Source organism: Pistacia vera, unplaced genomic scaffold (genome assembly GCF_008641045.1).
Source record: "Pistacia vera cultivar Batoury unplaced genomic scaffold, PisVer_v2 Contig623, whole genome shotgun sequence".
Classification (NCBI taxonomy): domain Eukaryota; kingdom Viridiplantae; phylum Streptophyta; class Magnoliopsida; order Sapindales; family Anacardiaceae; genus Pistacia; species Pistacia vera.
The window spans coordinates 128,793-148,356 of record NW_022196472.1 but is presented as its reverse complement, the minus strand read 5'-3'; the positions used below and the strand labels follow the sequence as shown (position 1 = coordinate 148,356).

The 19,564-nt window shown below is 33.9% G+C and overlaps 4 protein-coding genes across 5 annotated transcripts; all 4 read right to left on the bottom strand.

Moving 5' to 3' along the window:
* Positions 1-207: 207 nt before the first annotated feature.
* On the bottom strand, positions 208-2,069 carry LOC116111027 (FCS-Like Zinc finger 8-like). 2 transcript variants are annotated; one of them, XM_031397233.1, is made up of 3 exons: positions 1,345-2,068; positions 425-1,229; positions 208-314 (listed from the first exon to the last, which is right to left on the bottom strand). In XM_031397233.1, the coding sequence occupies exons 2-3, from the start codon at positions 1,225-1,227 to the stop codon at positions 245-247; spliced, it is 873 nt and encodes a 290-aa protein (XP_031253093.1). In that variant the 5' UTR covers positions 1,228-1,229; positions 1,345-2,068; the 3' UTR covers positions 208-244. The 2 variants fall into 2 exon arrangements, with proteins under 2 accessions (XP_031253093.1, XP_031253094.1); XM_031397234.1 differs by having other exon boundaries at positions 425-2,069.
* Positions 2,070-6,726: 4,657 nt separating this feature from the next.
* Positions 6,727-10,853, bottom strand: LOC116110996 (tRNA (guanine-N(7)-)-methyltransferase non-catalytic subunit wdr4-like). Its single transcript, XM_031397203.1, has 10 exons — positions 10,616-10,853; positions 10,171-10,335; positions 9,580-9,760; positions 9,008-9,064; positions 8,855-8,925; positions 8,464-8,542; positions 8,311-8,370; positions 7,900-8,000; positions 7,743-7,803; positions 6,727-7,331 (listed from the first exon to the last, which is right to left on the bottom strand). Exons 1-10 carry the CDS (start codon positions 10,747-10,749, stop codon positions 6,942-6,944), a joined length of 1,299 nt encoding a protein of 432 aa, XP_031253063.1. The 5' UTR covers positions 10,750-10,853; the 3' UTR covers positions 6,727-6,941.
* Positions 10,854-11,074: 221 nt separating this feature from the next.
* Positions 11,075-12,532, bottom strand: LOC116111018 (F-box/kelch-repeat protein SKIP30-like). The gene has a single exon (XM_031397223.1). It carries the CDS (start codon positions 12,449-12,451, stop codon positions 11,414-11,416), a length of 1,038 nt encoding a protein of 345 aa, XP_031253083.1. The 5' UTR covers positions 12,452-12,532; the 3' UTR covers positions 11,075-11,413.
* A 5,057-nt stretch (positions 12,533-17,589) lies between these two features.
* On the bottom strand, positions 17,590-18,481 carry LOC116111040 (non-specific lipid-transfer protein-like protein At2g13820). The gene is made up of 3 exons (XM_031397251.1): positions 18,030-18,481; positions 17,913-17,945; positions 17,590-17,808 (listed from the first exon to the last, which is right to left on the bottom strand). The coding sequence occupies exons 1-3, from the start codon at positions 18,349-18,351 to the stop codon at positions 17,693-17,695; spliced, it is 471 nt and encodes a 156-aa protein (XP_031253111.1). The 5' UTR covers positions 18,352-18,481; the 3' UTR covers positions 17,590-17,692.
* Between the last annotated feature and the right edge of the window lie 1,083 nt (positions 18,482-19,564).

Below are 19,564 nucleotides of genomic sequence, written 5' to 3'. Positions count from 1 at the left end.
TCTTCATGACTCAAATAATAATTGGTCCCATCAACAATAATCATTAAATAATAAAAGATAAGGCAAAGTTTTCAATCATAAATCATCTTCTTCATCTTCTACTGCAACCCAAAAACAAAAGCTTTGGATATCAATATACCCTAGAAAGAAGCAATCAAGTTTACATTATCTCTCTTCTATTATTTGGAGAAAAATAATTAATTTTGTTGTCCCTCTACAATCAGATTCATGGAAATTTTTTTGGTTAATTCTCCAATTCATCGAGCAATATTTCTTGGTAGCGGCATTCTTGACTGCAAAAAGCTTTTTCACCCCTGCAGTACAATTAGCTTATCAATTAATGATGATTAAAGAAGATAAAAAATTACTTTTTCTTTAAAAAAAAAGAACAAAAGAAAAAAAAAAATGAATTTAGCATGCAAACCTGTAGATGTAAATGTCGTTTTTCTGTTCAAGATTCTTCTTGCAAGTATGGCAAAAGCTGAGGAAGTTATTATTAATATTAATATTATTATTTTTATTCCCCAGTGGGGAGTTGGGTTTTTCGGATGAAGAACAGTAGCTCTCAATAATGCAGTTGTCAAATATGTGAGTGGTTTTCGGATTTGCTCCACGAGATATCACGCACGTATAATCTTCAGAAAGTTCCATTTCTGTCACAGAAATACACCCTGTGACAACTCCTGGAGAACTATCGTTCGTTTTAACAGTAGAATTCTTGGCTGGAGACTTAATCCCAAACTCAGTTGGAGATTTCGTAGACGGAGACGGAGACGGAGAAAGATTAGAAACAGGCAATGGAGGAACTTGAACTCTGATTTTGTTTCCAAAGAAAACTTTTTTGTAATTTGGCTTGGAAGAAGGATTCTCTTCAATGGTTTTACTGTCAGTTAATACGTCAATAAGACCTAAACCAATGGGTTTAGAGTCTAAACTTTCCCTGGAATAATATTTGTTCTGATCAGCGAGAAGTTTTGGGGTCTTTAATATGTCATCGGAGAAGAGATTTCCGAAAGGAGAGAATGGTTTTGTTTCGAGGATTGAAGTTGGACTTATCACAACCTCAGTTTCAGCGAGACCCTTTGTTGTAAAAGCTCGGAATCGTGGAGAAAATAAGAAAGAGATAGGTCTTTTGTTGTTTTGGGAGTTTGATGATGGTTGAAAACTGTGATGATCCGCCATTAAACTTTGCTTGCTGGTCGCTGCTCTTGATCTCTTTCTCAACATTACTAAGATTTTTCCGCACAGACAAGAAAGAAAGATAGATGTAAATTAAATTCAGTTTTGGAAATGAAGAAAAGAGAATAACTGATGCAGTTGTAAACAAATTTTACATCAACTCACCTGAATCAAGAGATTAAAATAAGGCAGAGACCGCCGTGATTATCAAACTTTTGAGGCTCAAAATCTCACAAAGGCTTTACTGTGACCGCGTCTATAGGAGTCTATGTTACACACAAACCCAGAAAAAAAGAAATGAAAAAAAAAAAAAAAAACTGACGGCAGACACTCTTGGGAAGCTGAAATGCGTCCTAAATCTCTGTAGCCTCCATGTTTGAAGTAAAAACAAATGCATAAAAACTGGGTTTTCTCGTCTTTTGTGTTAGTATTTCTGTAATTGTTGCTTAACGAGAACAAGAATCAATTCATGTACTCATCATAATTATGCGCATACAACAACCCACATGATAGAACTGCAAACATTAACAAACACCTCTGAAAATTTACTGCAAAAAGAACAGTGATCTTTATATACCCCTGATGCTAATTTCTGTCGGAAACAGAATAAATTGTTTTGCTATTCCCAAAGAAGAAAAAAAAAAAAAGATAACCCACTTTCTCTCTCCCTCAACTTTACTTTGTTTTTGTATGTCTTTGTTTAGTTACAATCCTGCAAAAATGGCCATGAAACTTTGCTTAAAGATAAACGTAAAGAGAAAACAAAAGGTGAGTAATCAAAAGAGATGGAGAGAGAGAAAACTTTAATAAGACTTTAAAGTTGAAAGGGAAGAGATAAGCCGAAGGGTTTGGGGTTATAAAGAGAAAGTTTTGAGTTGAGAGTCGTGTGCATGAGAATGAGCTGTGTTTAAGAGTTTAAATTATGCAACCAATAACGTGTAGTTGTTTCCATTTATTGCATTGCATTGCATTATTTTTGTTTTGTGTGTCAGTGTTTGCGACTTTTGTCCTTGTCTGGAGAGCCTTTTTTCTCGCTATTTTGTCCTGATTCTCTCATCTTGGTCTTCGTTTTTCAGTTTCCTGAATTCTGATATGAAATACTCAAACCTGGTACCATTCTAATCGCCCTTTTACGGTATTATGGTACAGATTACACCGTAACGGTGTAGCAATATTAATACATCAACATAAAATTTATACTTGTGTCCAAGCTGGCGAATGGAAGAATTTACTGTTTGATTTGATTGAAGAAAGAAAGAAGAAAAAGAATATTTTATGGGTGAAAACACAAACAATTGTGTTGAGGGGATTAAGAGAGAGGAGGGTTTGGGGACCCAAAGGCAAAGGGTGCAGCTTTGGCCAGTCATGAGCTCTCTTTAAGGGACACGTGTGTTTGTACATTAAGCCTTCATTGATTGATAGGACCAGCTGCTGGCTCTTTCCTCTTCCTCCTCGATAATTTTCGCCATTATCTTCTTTTGTCATTTTATAACTTATCTCTGAGATATAATAATATTTCTTTTAGGTTTTACGTTGGATATAACAGTTTATAATTCATCAGTTGATAATTAGGAGAAAAAATTAATGATAAGTTAATTATTTATAAACTATTACATCATATTTATGAAAAAAATTTAATTAAAATCAATAATTTTTTTATTTGCCCATAAGAACATAATCCATATGAGACTTGAATCCTATATCATTCTAGATTTTTTTTTCTTGAATAATCGAAGATATTTATATCAGTTTATACGTCTCAACTAATTTTCTAGAACCTTAAAACTATCATCTAAATAAAAGTTATAATGATCCCTCGTATTAAATGTTAAAGTCTTCCTTCATGAGATTTTTTTTTATTGTTTTTTATAATTATTAATGTTAGTATTGTCAATTTTAATGGGCTCACAGTGGTCCCAGTTATGGGGTAAGGCCCACAAGAAGATTAATGATGGTGAGAAATTTTTAAGTGTTTCTAACTGCAGAGACGTATACCACACGAACCAAACTCCACGCCGTTTTCTTTTTAAGTTAAAAGTAGGACCCACTTCGCCACTCAGATTGCTAGGGGGGCCCTTCTTGGCTCTTATAATAATTATTATTTTTTTGACTTTTTCAACTTAATTCTGGGCCCGCGGCCCAAACTCGGGCCACGTACTATTTTTTTTTTTTTCACTTTGCCCACCTTGTCTCTTCTCTTTTCTCAAAGAAAATCATTGTGAGAGAGAAAGCTTTATAAAAATTATTTTCATATTTTAATTGATTTATCATCTTATTAATGTCAAACCAATTTTTCCATCATATAATAACAACGTCGATGTGACACACAAATTATTACTAAACAGTATTATTACTGTTTAATTTCATTATTTTATTATTTTTTATTTTTAGTGAACTAATGCTTTTTATGTGAGAAGGGTATCGATGATAATGGGGCATATATTTTATTCGAGATCTTACAAAAAAATATTCCATGTCCTTTTTAGAGCATAACGCCATGCTCAAAGCATCAATTCAATTCTTAAATTTTGCCATGATAATTACTATACATATTCAATTTAAGGCTGAATTACAATTTTTTTCATCCAATGTTTTTCTAAATAATAAATAATTTATCACCCTTTGGTTATGGAAACTATCAATATATTACTCCTTTTTTTTTTTTTTTCTTTCGAACACAAAGTTTAACCGTTAAAGTGCATTTACATCATTTTATGCAATATATATATATATAACCTTAAGAAAAAAGAATAAATCTAAGGTTTAGAAACCCTAATCTCTCTCAAAAACCTTTCAAATGGACAAAAAAGAAAAGAAAAAGAAGTACCCCTTATTGCCCGATGGTTGACAATTAACAACAATCTAGCTTGAGTCACGCAAAAACCTGGTTCGATCGCCTCTCTCTTGCACGTCGTTAATACTCCAACATTCGATTAATATAGTCAAATGCTCCTTGATCCCAAATTAAGGTTTTGAATTTTGAAATTTATTATTTTTATAATAATCATTAAGGGTAAAATTGACATTTTAATGATCGATACTGTCAAACTCGGGTAGATTAGAGACGAATGGCGGGTAGGTATTGGATAGTTTTGGAAAGTAAGGATAGCAGATTGTTATTTCACAAAAAACATAGTACGCCTTTGAATTAAATGATAATAAATAGCAAGACATGGACACAGTCCCATCCCATCCATCCTCAATTATCAAACAAATTCCAAAGTCTTTCATCTCATTTTATCTTTTTCTTCCTGTCCAAACTCATTACTTCACCACATTTTATTTCTTTTAAGACTTAATCACATTGACCCCCCAAGGTTTAATTACAAACAATGATATCCTCAAGGTTTCGAAAGTAACAAAAATTCACCTTTCCCCTTGTGGCCGGATGACAAGCTCTTTAGCCATTGGGGTTAGTTACACCTGAATAGTTTTGTCTTCAATCGTGGAAAAAAAGAGTAATAAAACATCTCTTATTTTTAATCTCAAAGGGTTGGTCTAGCTATTAATAAGATTTGCTCTATTCATTAACTTCTTAGATTCGAATCATCTTGAGGTCACCTACCGCATTTATGATTAACTTGGAATATTGTGTTTATAGTGTATTCAATAGATCTCGAGAACTTATTAAAGTGTACGTAAACTGGTCTGAACATCCCGATTAAAAAAAAAAATCTCTTATTTTTAGTAAACTGTTAACGAGTTGTTAAAACTTATAATATTATATTTTAATAAGTATTTATCTGATTCCTATCTTATCATTTATTTTAATAACTAAAACTTAATAATAAGATAACTTTTGTTATTCCTTTTTAACTTCGGAAAATTATTGTAATAAACCTATTATATAATAAGATATCTTCAACCCTTATCCGCTTATCTACTCACACGCTGACAAGAACCAAACCAAGTCCCCCTCAACTCCAAAAATGATAAAAAGGCTTAGGTGGCAATATATTGATGGGTAATGTTAAACCATAAGGGACCCATGTAAAGGTCTTGTTCAATAAGTTTGAATGGTGATGAGGATCCTCTTTCCATCACCTAAAGTGGGAGTCTCTTTCCATCAAGTTTTGTGAAACATAAAATGAACAAACATCTGTGTAGAAATATAATTGGTTTATTGACCACCAATCCATGCATAATTTCAATCCCATCTCCACCTGGCTAAGATAAGATTTGATTGAGAAACGTGATGGCTCCATTAATTAGTGATTAATTAATTAACAAAAGAGACTAATTAAGAAGTGCATTTGTAGAGGCTTAAGTGGGTTGATATTAGTATTTCAGAGATTAAGGAAGAGGGAAAGTAACTATGATGAAGAAACCAAGTCTAGACAGTTTAACAATTTGCTTAAGATTTTTGGATGTAATATTTAAAAGATGTTAGAGGTTATATTTTTAGGTAAGCTGGCCTGATAACTGCAGAGTTAAAAAAAAAAGAAAAATAATAATAATAATTATGAATGAAGAAGCATAGTGGAAGTAGCTATAAAGATATTCCCAAAACCAAAAGGAAGGGCTGGAGATTAATGATGGTGAAGCTGAATTGAATTTCGAGGTGACACATAAAGGCCCACACACAAATGTAGATTTCTTTCTTTTGTTAAAGTAGGCACTGCTACTGCCTACTGCCCATATTATTTTGTCTCTTTGTGAGGTCTAATAAATATTAGGGTACGTTTCTGTTATTATTCCTTATTCTATTTTTAATCCTATTTTTAAAATAATTGTTTGTTTAATTATTTAAAAAATATTATTATATTTTTAACTTATCTATAGACCCTTTAAATTTATTAATTTAATTTAAAAATTAATAAAAATATCCTCATTCATCCATAATTATCAGATTTCAGCAACTACCAGTGGTGATAGTTAGAATCTATCACAACGGCCTACAAATGACCGAAACGGACCATTCATTCATCAATCTAGCATTTTTTGACCGTCGACGATCAAATCTAATCTTTTTGGACTAGATCCATCGTAGATCTGATCGAAAAAGACTAGATCGACGCATGACTGACAAGATCCTATCAGTATACGTTGTAAAGCTAAATTCTGATGATGGTGGTCAGAATCTGGCACTGTGAGTGAGTGAGGGTGTTTTTATTATTTTATAAACTTTTTATATATCAGAGTGTTTAGTTAAATTAACAAATCTAAAAGGTTTTTTTTTTTTAATTTTTAAATTTTCACAACTGTATACGTGGTTGGATGAAGATCAACAAAATAAAGCTTCTAAATGTACGAGAAAGCAAAGAATCAATGAACAGAAATGACTGCTTCAATGTACCTTTCAAATGGCCATTCCTCAAACCTCAAATCATAAAGGTAGTTTTTGTTACCTGAAATCTCACCATGTAATAGAGAGTTCGAATGAGTTATCATCAGTAGCAGCTATTTCAGGATCTTCAGCTCTTATACCACAGATCTAAAGAAACTCCTGATTCCAGAAAGTTGCTTAATTCATACATAAATTCTCATGAAGGGTAATGTATCATTTTCTTAATAATGTCCTCTCAATTTCAACATCATTGATAATAAAGATAAATGAAAATCACAAATGGTTGCGGTGATTCATTAATACCAAGCATCACACACACACCTTGCCAGTAAAGTAAGATGTTACAATCATTTTCTTACTAATGGGCACAATTAACATTACAAAACTTCCTATCCGAGCAACAGCATTGGTTGAGATTCGGATCCCTACAAAATTTAGCGAAATGAAAAGAGTTGTCACCCTGACTGAAATAATGTTATTGTTTGATTTTTCTATCATTTCTTGTTCTCTTTCTAAATTCACGTTTCTCTGAAGAGTACTGCTTTTTGATCAACAAATTGCAAATTGATGTTTTTACAGCTTCAGCAGCCGCCAAAAAGACCTTCTCTTCAACACAAACACTTCCTTGTAACTTCTTGAGCAGTTCCATTCCCCCAGGTATGTCATTATCTTCTAAAACAGTAGGTTCATTCTCAACAGAATCAGCAGAGTTCTTGTTGAAACCCGAAATGACCTTCACTCGGGACAGAGAAGAGTAATCAAAACCAGGCACATTGGAGACGCCGGTCACCATCCACAATAATCCCACAGAAGAGCTACTCCCCAAGCTTGTCGGAATGAAGTTCTCTCCCTTGATGGAAACTACCTGCAACAATCACACTATTTGAGAACAGTAAACTAAAATTATTTGTGATCTATGGTACAAACATCGGTGACTTAACCTTTGAAAATCTAATGAACGTCTACAACTTCCTACACATACTTTGTTGCAGAAGCCCAACACTGGGAATCAACCATTCATATACGCTTTCAGGAATATCCATATTTCATGTTGAATAGCAGCTAATATCTCAATCTAGATTTGAGCCATACATGTAACAACATGGCAGATTGGCTAAATTAACAGGCCACTGGAATTTGTGTTTTCAGGTAAGACATGAAACAATTCATCCATCAAAGACAACTATAGCAAGTTTAATTTTTTTTGTAAGTGCTGAATAATGGTTCTGTTGTTTCCAAGTCTGCTACTACTACTGGTGTACTTTGAATTTCTTACCTTGGCAAAATAAAGTGTTTGAGCAGAAATGTTGCAGCTCAATATCAATATTCCTTGCAAGCTGAAAGAGACAATATATAGACATGAAGTACTAAAATCAAAGACAGAAGTTGTTCAAAAAAGCACAGGTAACGCACAGATCACTGATGAAACTTGCCTCTGAATAGCCACCGCAACAAGTTGACTGTCCTGGATTGTGGAAAGATCAGTCACAGTAGAATGACCCTCACCACTTCCCTCAGACACTAAATGTCCTGCCTTCATGAAGCAATTAAAAAAGAAACCAAGTAAGCAAATAAAAATAACCTGTTAATCACTTGCTTTCACCTGTCCTATGATGCCAAGACCACTACCTACTTGTGGTCTTGTAGGATAAGTCACACATACAATAGAGGAAAAGATTCTCTCAGCAAGGTATCTAATATTGAGTTAATATAAACAGTATGTGTATGAGCACAGAAAATACAGTTTCACGTGTCCATCAAAATTGACAAGTGATATTTCAGAAACATCAGGGGAAATCAGTGCTATCATCAGCAACTTCAGGGAAATTTTACAAGTGAGATACCTTCACACCAACTTCACAAGTATCAAGGAGAGATCCTGAGGTAATATCCCACAACCGAACCTGCAAAAGCAATGTACATAAATTGTTACCACACTTTTGTATCTCAAAAAAGAGAATAAACAACATGATAATTGTCAGCTTATGGATACTCACTGTTGAATCACCACTTCCAGAAACAAGAAACCCTTGGGGGTATTCCAGAGTGCAAATAAATGTAAGGCAGGACACAAACCTGTCAATAGATACATAAAAAATGAACATGTCAACCTTAGCAATTAGAAATTGTTATCCACACATATTTAGGTATAAAGTAATTTAGGATCAAATGTGAGAGTTTGTTGCTATGCAGCAAATCCACATGGTAAATTTAAAGTTAAGTTTGTTTTATGTTTGATACATTTCAGAAAGCACACAAAATGCCATCAATTCACTTCGGAAGTGTCATTTTGGAAGATTTCTTCCACCCACAAGCTTCAGCGCACAAGAACTTCCCGCGAATATCAAATGAATGCAATAAAACACTAGATAGTAAAAACTCACTCACTCTGTATGGCCAAGGCAAAAGCTCTGTATCTCATGGGCTCCATCTAAAGGCTTTTTGGGAAACACAGTAACCTGTCATAAAAATGATATGATGTAAATGAAGTGCAGAGACAGGCTAACAAGTTATGTCATTCAATGGGCTAAGAGAGTTTACACGAATCTTGAAATCTCTATCTGCACTAACAACGAACTGTCCATCTGGAGAAAATTCCTGCAAATAATTCAATTCAACAGTGACCAGTATACAAGTGAAAATCATGTAGGCAGCAAGGTTGCAAAACTAACTTCATCAACTTCCCCACCTCAACAGAAAAGGCAAGAAGAGATTGAAAAGTGAAAAAATAGCTAAAGAAAAGTGTTCACATGCACACAGAGAAAAAGCCTGACCAGCAGGTTTCTGAAAAGAAAATAAGGAAAATGGGATGAAAAAGCACAAAGAAAGAAATTCCTAGCGATCTGTTTCTTCATTGACAATTGGTAAACAACAAAGGCAGTCATCAATTCTCTGAACTCGAGAACAACATTTCATTAAAGACCCACAAATACTTAGACTAAAGTACAATAGCCTAAGCCTGCACAGAAATGTATAGAAAGTAAATTCAATCATCATGTTAAAGGAAAATTTGGTGCACTCAAGTGTCAATTTGTTGAAGATTCCTACAAACCACCCCTAAACCATATCTACAGTTAAAAAAAACAAACATCTATACGAATAAGAATCCTCACCAGACTAGTAATTATGCTACAATAGTGAGCAAGCAACGGTGCTGCCTTCTTATTGGCTGATGCTTGACTTTCATCAAGTTCACGCAGGTCCACAACCCAAACCACTCCAAATTTGTCAGCAAAACAAACATACTTACCATCATTGCTAATGGCAACTGCAGTCACTCTCTTCTCAGAGCACCTGTTAGATCCACAATAGTTAAGCAATCCTCCATTGAAAAACTTTCATCAGACATAAAATTGAGTCATAAATAAATGGGATCACTGCATGGTGTAACGTTAAGAATCCTGAGTGAATAAGTGAAGAGATTGGATTTAACTCTTGCAGGTGACTACTACATGCAAAATGCTAAAGAGCACCCAGGAACCTGCTTTAGAGGACCACTATTTTTGTGAGGAACAAACAAAACTTTTAGAGGCAATCACCATACTACATCAATCCACAGACATTAAAACTTAAAATTAGTAAAATGTGGGATAGAAGCCTTCTGCGTTATTCATGCATGAACTTCCCAGTTCAAAAACTTAGACTATCAAGTAGGCTAAAATCTTTAAAACTAATAAAACCCCATGTGGGCTTGAATAACTTACACAGAACTAATACATTTCCAAGACTCAGCAGACCATATCTTGACAATTTTGTCATCACCGGCAGATACAAAGAGCTTTCCATTTGCTCCATATCGAATAGCTCTGATAGAATCCTTATGAGAAGGTCCACCAGAATCATCCAGCAAAGAAACTGCACCATCCCCACTGTCAAGATACCAGAAACATAAAAATAAAGTCAAATTACACAAATAAAAAAAGAAATGTCTTCCACTAGATACATAATTTGTTCCAATAAAACTTAATAGTGACTTTTTACATGTACAAGCATCTCATCAAATTCTCCTAATTTCACAAATCATTAGAAGTTATCATAATGCAACTATTTGTCTTTGCTGGGTTTTGAACCCAACAGAAAATTCATTTACCCAATGGTTAATGAGTACTAGTCAAGTGAAGAAGAAGAAGAAGAAAAGAGACAGCTTACAGGAGATCGTAGACGCGGAGGTCCGACCCGACAGCGACAGCAACAGAATTCTGATTAGGGTGAACGGAAATGAGGGCCGGAGCTACCTCCACGTCTTTGTTGTTTGCTCCCTCTTCCATTTGAGTTTCCTCCATTTTCTTCTTCTTCCCAAGTTAAGCCAAAGTCTCGAAGTTAGGGTTTTGCTTTTACACCACTTCTATTTTCATTACACCATTTTACTAAAAATAATTTTATAATAATATTAAAAATTTAAAATAATTAAAATTTTGTATAGACGTGGTACATGCCACACTCTTTGCGGGGTTAATGGCTCCGTCATACCAGGGCGTTTGTTCTTTAAAAAGAAAATCAATGTTATGCTCAATGGGCCTCAGGATGGAAATGAGGCCCAATCGCTCTTTCTTTTTCTGATTTATATCAAATTCTTGGCATTGTGATTTATGCGAATTTGCACTCTGATTTCTCATACCAAAAACAAATAAATAAATATAAACTAGCGATAAACAAGATTACAAGAAGTTTGTTCTCTCTTCAAATACCCAATAAAGAAATACTTTTTCATGCATGCTACTACATAATTTTCATGTACGACTCATTTTGTTGCCAGTCAAACGGATAGAAACCTTCAGTGTCGGCCTCTAAACTGGAGTAGACACAAGGCCAAATATTATGGCTTTACAACAAACAGAACAGGGCTTCCAGCAAGACCTTCGTTTCTTATATCCGATAAGATGTGCAGACGCCTCAACAAGAGTACAATTTTTCACAACAAAGCAACAGTTAGGATAAAAACATAAACTAAATCTTTAGCTGCGTACATCCAAGAATTGTTCCGCGACATCTTGTCATTGGAGCAGCCTGGCGTGAGGTTGGTCTCTCAGCCCCGACTGTCACAACTTCAACATCGGACATTGGTTTGATATCCCAATTCCATCTATCAGGGCCGATCACCCCTCCAATTAAATAGATGTCACCGCCCATCCCTGTCATTGCAAACCCAATTCTCCTTCGAAACTCAGATGCCAAAACCACTACCTTTCTCAAGTTGCCCTCCTGCTTGCAAATGAATCCATGGCTCATGATGTAGATAGAGCCCTGAACAACTGCCATTGGACCCTGGAGCCAACCATAATCTTCAACTGTCCACCCAAGACCCATAGGGTCTAATACTTGCACTGTCGACAAGCCCTTGTGCAAGACGTGCATCTTTCCTCCAAGGACTAGCCCAGTGCATGCTGAATTATGAGTACGATGGAGATCAGGAATTTGGACCCAGATATCCTTATCTGGATCATACATTTCTGCTTGAGAAATTGATTTTCGACAGCTGGTGAAACCGCCTGCTACAACAATCTTTCCATTCAATGCACAGCATGCAAACATAGCACGAGGCACAAGCATGGATGCACATTGGGCCCACTGTCGTATTATAGGATCATATGACCAGACCTCATTTGTGGCAAAGCTCCCATCTTGATCTCCAGTCAATGGATCAACAGCGTCACTGCCACCACCAAGCACAAACAGCTTCCCAGCTGCCGAGACAACACCAAAGTGGGCAAGGTGCCTGATTTTTGAGGGAAGAACAGGGAGAGTAATCCAGAGGTCTCTTCGAGGGTCATAAAGCTGCCATAAATTCTCAGGGTCAAATGCGCACACACATAGCAGCTCCTCTGATGAACCAACTTCCTGCCGTGCTTTAAACAGCTCCTGGCTACGAATGGCTGCTCTCCAGGAACGAGAAACAAGCTCCAATTTAGGATGGAGGTAGAAAGGAACCCTTGCAAGGCACCTAAGGGCAACTGCGTCTGGAAGACCTTCAATCAGTTCAGACATAATAATCACAGTTTGATCCGCTTCATACAATCTTCACCACGGATTTGTCACTATACTGATGATAGCATTCACAAACAGAGCCTGAAACATACAAAATACGCCAATTTAAGAGATTCGTTTAGTAGTGCTCAAATTTTAAAATCATAATATTACACCAGGTGTCCTTAAATATTAATGAAAATTGAATTTCATTGCATTTGTTTTACAGGGCACAGGCCACATTTAAGAGAGAACAAATCCTTCAAAATTATAGTCGAGAAAGTTCAGACTCAACCATCTACAAGAAAATTTAAACTAAAAATTAAGAACGAAGTAGATTTGAGGTTAAAAGCATTTATTACTTCATTATTTTTCCTTCTTATTAATTCACATGTTCATGCTACAAGAACAAGTGATCAAATCAAACTTTACAATTCCAGTATTAAAAATTTCAATAAAGTTTCAAAATCCAAATTTAACCCGGATGAATTAATTCCAAAAATGTGATTTATCTGGATGCATGATTTAATTGTCAAAAAGTTCTTCAAATCCAACAAAATGAAAATAGCCAAATTTCAGACTCAATTCTATCTACACTTCACGGTGAGAAGATAAGATCATGGGCAACATAGCATCAGAAAACTGGTGTAAAGGAGGTCAATAAAACATACTGTAGAGAAACCTAGTTCACAAAATTTCAAGCACGAGCAATCACCACATTTGATAACTTTTGGGTGCCTATAGCACATAAAGAAACATATTATTACAAAACACCAAGAGACAATCAATAACTGGGCCAATTGGATCTGAAAAGATAAAGCCCCAAATTCAATTGCTCAAGGCTCCAGTATTCTAGATCAAGAATCAGACTTCAGGTTAATATGGAATCTTCCAAGCAGGAATGCATTAGCAGTAATATTAGTATATACTTTCAAATGCTAAATGTTATGTCCACATATAAAACAGATCAATCAACAGTACCAGATCATCATATAGACCACAACTAAAATCTGAAGCCTTGTAATAGAAGTGAAAACGGCTTGGAAAAATTTATTCCTTGTTAAAAAATGTATAAAAGTTTGAGACTTTTCATTACATTCATAATAAAAATAATCCCTTACATCATTTCACCACTGCAATCCCGACACAAAAGAATCCAATTTCTTAAAGTTTGAAGTTTGGCTCATACCCACCAGCTATTATCGTGATGAAACTCTAAGCAACATGAACTTATAGCACCCCATCATTCTACGTAAAGCCATAAAGGAACTAAACATAATAATTGTTTTACCATTAAAAAGTAGCAAGAACATGGATAGGCAAATTTTATGTTCTCATTATCAGATTGGAAAGCATACATCATATGGCGGAAAAGAAAACTGGTAAACAAAGAAAGACTACTGAAATTTCACCAAACCGGGAAAGTCATTGACTAGCATCAGGTCTTGCCATCTATGAATTTAAAGTGACCAAAATTCTAAGACTACAGATGTTTATTGCTTCTTAAAAAAGAATTAAGTTATTAACACTGACATTGAGACATCAAATTCAACATTAATACACCAAGTTCAACTAAACTGTTGAAATGGATAACTCCTCTCCAATTATATGAAAAAAGAAAGTTCTAGTCTTAGCATTCTTGGCCTCAAATTATGAAACATTTGTATTGCATAGGTACCTATAATTCACAAACCTTATAGGGTATAGTTTTGGGTTCCAAGTAACATAAAATCTACAAACCCCACATAGTATTATTTCCAAAGGGAAAATTCTGAGACTAGAGCTCCATCAATAGCATGTTTGCCAAAAAAACTTTCAAACCTAAAGCTTTGGAGTTGGTACCACATTCTTCATAAACCCTTTCTGAATGAGACTAACCAGAAAGATCCAATCAAATTTAAGCTTCGAGAAACCTTTGGGAAGGGCCTTAATAACCTAACAATTCCTTGTTAAGGAAAGATTTACCAGCCAAGGTTGGCTAACATATACCTCAACATGCCAACCTGAAAGTACACACAAACAAACTATAGCTACTCGAACCCAAAAAATCCCATTTCTTTTCATTATTTTTCCTTTGTTCAGGTAATCTTCTCTCAATCAGTAGAATCCCTCCAAAAAAATACTTACACATACACCACATGATCCCATAGTATGTGAAGAAAAAACATCACAAAACTTATCAAAAGGCAAGGGAGATTCAAATTAGAACCACTATCTGAATCTCAATTAAAAAAAACTATAAATTGTAGAACAAAATGAAAGCTTAAAAGCTACAAGATGAAATCCAAACTAACACATTTGCAACTAAAAAAGTATGCGTTTGAAACAAATTCTCCACTCGCGATTTGACAAAATGACTCCGAAAGAAATGCATAATTTGTAGATATAAAGAATGTTGTTACATTTCTCAGCAAAATTTAACTGAACCACTAACCCATGATTCACTTTAGCTTCACAAAACCAAAACCAAAATCAAAACCAATTCACAATCACAACACGAAACACTTCACCAAAATTCACAGACTAACAACAGCAAACCACCACAACACAAAGGCGTCAATTGAAATAAAAATTGAAGCCCACAAAAAGATAACAACAAAAAATTCTACGCCATCCATTTCCCACATAAAATTCACTCCTAATTGAACTACCAAAAAAAAGAGACACTCAACAATTTCAAAAATAAACAAGCAATTCGGCACAAAAAAGAAAAGCTAAAATCCACAAGCGAATTTCCCAAAGAGATAAAAAAATAAAACGATTTACCTGAAAGAGCAAAGACGGGGAGAAACACGAAACTTGGGGTTCCGTAATTAAGAAATGGGAAATTGGAAAACGAATAGAAAGAAAGAGTTGGTGGTTTGGTTTCACGGCTAAGAAACCGATGAGTTTACAAAGAAAATAAAAATAAAAATGTGATTTTTAATAAACGTTACAAAGTGGATTTCAAGTTTAACCTTCTTGTTGTTGTTGTTGGTGTAGATGATGATGATGAGCTTGGGGCTTTGTGTTTTGTGTTTAACCTAAAACAAACAGAATAGGCATGGAGGATATTCCAATCCTAGTGGCTTCATTCACCTCACCTGCTGCAATGGCATTTTCGTTATTCTCTTCTTTTTCTCTCATTCTTGCTTCCCACGTTCTTTGCACGTGTTTTTTTTTTCTTTTTTATTAAATTGTTTCCTTTCTTAAATGGATTTTTTATTTTTTCTTTCTTCTGCTTACTACGACGTTACGTTGTCGTTTCGGGTGATGTCATTTCTCTTCTTTGACCCGGACTCATGAACCTCGTGCCTTTGAATTAGATGAGATTTAGATTATATATATACAAATACAAGGGCAGTCGGTTAGAATATAGTTAAGATTATTGAAAAATAAAAATATTTATCCATTTAATGTAATAATTTGTAAAAAAAATATGCTAAAATTTTCATTTTTCAGTTGTTTTAATGCATTTATCCATTTTATGTAATAATATGTAAAAAAAAAAAAAAGATAAAACAAAGGGAATCTCAATTTTTGATGTAATAATATGTTAATTTTTTTTTAAGTGTTTTAATAGTGCTTTTGAAAAAATACATCTATATTTACAAAATTCAATTTAAAAGAATCAAACTGTTTTTTCTTTTTTCGAATAAAAGAGGCTAATTATAAAGAAAATGATTATATTTATAATAAACTTAACAAAAAAAATGATGGGATTGAGATTGTTTGAACTTGTAAATAGTTATGTCGTTGATAACAATAATCGGTGTAAATGTCTTGTTATTATCAATAATCGGTGTAGATGTCTTGATATTTGTATGAAACAAATATTAACAATTCAATTCAACCATTAATCTTTTTGTTCTTGACGAACATGTTAAAAAACTTTAAAATGTTTATAATTGATACTTAAATATAAAAAAATTATGAAATAAAGAAATCCAAATTGCAGAAGAAGTATAAAAGGATTACTTATACAACAAGGAGGGAAAGGAATTTCAAGGGAGGACGGAATAAAATATAAAGGGAAATTCTATCTCTTAAATTTAATAAAATATAGATAGAGTGTGACAGGGGAACAAAACATAAGGCTCCTTTGGTACATAGTTTGGGAAAAGTATTAGTTAAACAATAACACTTATTCTCAAAATATTATTCTATATTATTAAATTTCTTTTAAACTCCCTAAATTTGTTAATTTAACTAAACAACCTCAATTTTTTTAAAAAAATTAACAAAAACACCCCCACAACCCACATTTACCAGATTCCGACCACCACTGTAAGAATCTGACAGGAATCTGGTGTAATGGCGCAATACCGGCTAAATCTGATTAAAAAATGCCATATCGATTCACGACCAGCAAGATCTAGTCGGTCATGCGCTAATATAACGACTCCGACCATCCTCCGGCGGTGGTGGCCGACTGTCCGTATTTAATGGATGAGTTGGAGGTGTTTTTGTTGACTTTTAATATTTTATTATAGGGGTGTTTAATAAATAAACAAACATAGGGGATATTTTTGTTAATTTTCAAATTGTACATCGTAATATCCATCCAATTTAACTTTTTTTAAAATATTATTTTAAAAACTATCATAATAATGAACCAAACGGACCCATAACTCTATCAATCATTTTTATTATAAGATTAAAATACAAAATTAATTATAAAATAAATCCAAATGCAGAAATAAAGCAGTACCCAACAGTAGATAATATTCTTATTCTTATCATTATAGATGTAATAATTTATTATATCAATTATAATAATAATAATTAAGAGAGTTCAAAAGTCTAGAACCAGTTGGTCTGTCCACATTTTAAATCAGCTTTAGATTAATTAGATTTGATTAATTTAATTAGGTGTTTAACTTTTTTGGGTATTTCATTATGATGCAGTGAAGAAGAAGTCAGTATTGGAAGCTTGTAATTGATATGATCAAATTGTGTACCTAACTTTTTTTTTATTTTTGCTTTTGCTCCATCAGACATCATGATTTGTTTAAGCCAAATTTTGTCTTATGGATAATAAATTACACTTAATTATTGACCATGCCACCACATAATCTTTGAGCATTATAATGAACTTTATTATAAAATTGTAAAGAGAATAATACAATAATACAATAATCCAAAATCAATAATAATAATAATAATTATTATTATTCCCCCTATAAAATATAAATTAATCATACAATAAAACACTCCCAAAAAATATATATAAAAATAAAAAATGCAACACTTTTTTTATATGTAAAATGGTAAAAAATTAATTTAAAACTGAGTAGATGCAACGAAGAGCAACAGCAGAAGCAGAGAAAATGTGAGCTTTGTAGCATTTCCATTTGATGAATCCCCATCTGTTGATGGAACAGTCTTTGATCCCCCACCTGCACAAAATAATTGAATGACATTAATATATATATGAGAATTTTCAAGTGTGAAAACGTATCAACTGTTTATATGAACAAAAAGAGTCCAGTTAAATATGCACCTGAACCTGAAGGAGATCCCGAGGGAGAAGCAGCTGCCATTTAGAACCAAACAATTAGAGTTTCGAAAAGCAAATAAAGAATTTATGTTGGGAGAAATTGGATGGGAATTTTCTCACCGTTGCATTGGCTGACAGGAGGAGTCTGGACGTTGCAAGCAGAAGGGAGAGCCATAGCTTGAGTCTGATTAACATTGATACCGAGTGAGGAGCCGCCGCCATTGATGACTTGACACAAGCACTGAGGCTGCGACTTAACGACACTGGAAAGCTGAGAGCAGCATGAAGAAGATGGGCTCGAGGAGTTTCCAGTAATGTAATTCAGGCACGGGGACATGCTGATGAGCACATTAGAGCAGTCACTTGATTGTGCTGCAGCTCCTGCCCACAATGTTGCTGCAATAATCAGAATTACAACCGTTTCAATTCTCTTAGCTGCCATTGAAACTTAACTAGATTTTGAAGAATGGAGTAATATTTTTTTGCAAATTCTGAAATGGGAATTTTCCGAGAGATGATTTGTGATTGTGGGTTGCTGGGGAGAATCATTGGCGGTATATAAAGGGAAGATTGTGAAGAAAAAGATAGGCAGCTGGCTTATGTTATATGGGTTACCAACTATACCTACTTTATAACAGGTTCTTTGGTAAACAACCAAAACTTTAGAACTTTTTATTAAATCTTTTTTATTATTATTTTTATAATAAAGTTTAGAATTATGTGTTCAGATTCGCTTGGTTTCTGTTAAGAACTTTACTTAATTTATTGTTCCTTGTTGATGTAAAAAGATGCCGAGGAGTCTAATTTATACCGACTTTCTTTAGAAAATTCTAAGTAGATTTCATTTGCTTGACCCACCATGGGCTTTTTGTAACTTGCTTCCTAAGTAATGTCAAAACTGAGTTGACATTGGTATATCAAAGGTTAATTTGGTACCAATGAAGATAAGGTTTGAAGGAAAGACGACAACCCCAAATTTGAGAAATTAACACTATCATCCCTATTTTTGGTAATCTACCGTTTTTTAATACAAATAAATCATTTACAATAAAAAAAAACCATCAAGTCTTGGGGGGACACGATCGAGTGCCTTTCAACTAAAGTAATGTAAATGAGTCATTGGTCAAAAATGGTCAAAATTAAACGGATATTAACAAAAAGGTAAAGTTAGAAACTTGAAGGTGGTCTGTTTCAACTAAACAAGGGAGGTGTTGAGTGTCTTTCTCTAAACCAATGTAAAGGAGTCATTGATCAAGGTAGGTCAAAGTTAATCGGATATTGACAAAAGATGAAAGTGAGGTTGTTAATGGATGTTTTGGTTTTTCGAATCCTAGAGGTTACCTCTTACCACTAAACATGGAGGGTAGAAAGTAAATAACCTTATATTAAATGATAGAATGTTTTGATAAATAATATAATAGTAACAAAACTTTATAGATGAACTTTGAATGATCTTGTGTTATGCGTTGATTTTGTTGATATATATGGTGAGAGTAAATGACTTTTTTCCACCCAAATAATGGCTTAATGACACTTTCTCACCCAAAAAGTTTCAAAATACAATTTTACTATCCAAACGTTATATTCTATTAACAATTTCGGTTAAATACAGTGATATTTATTGTAAAGACAAAAATACCCTTCTCTCTTCTTCT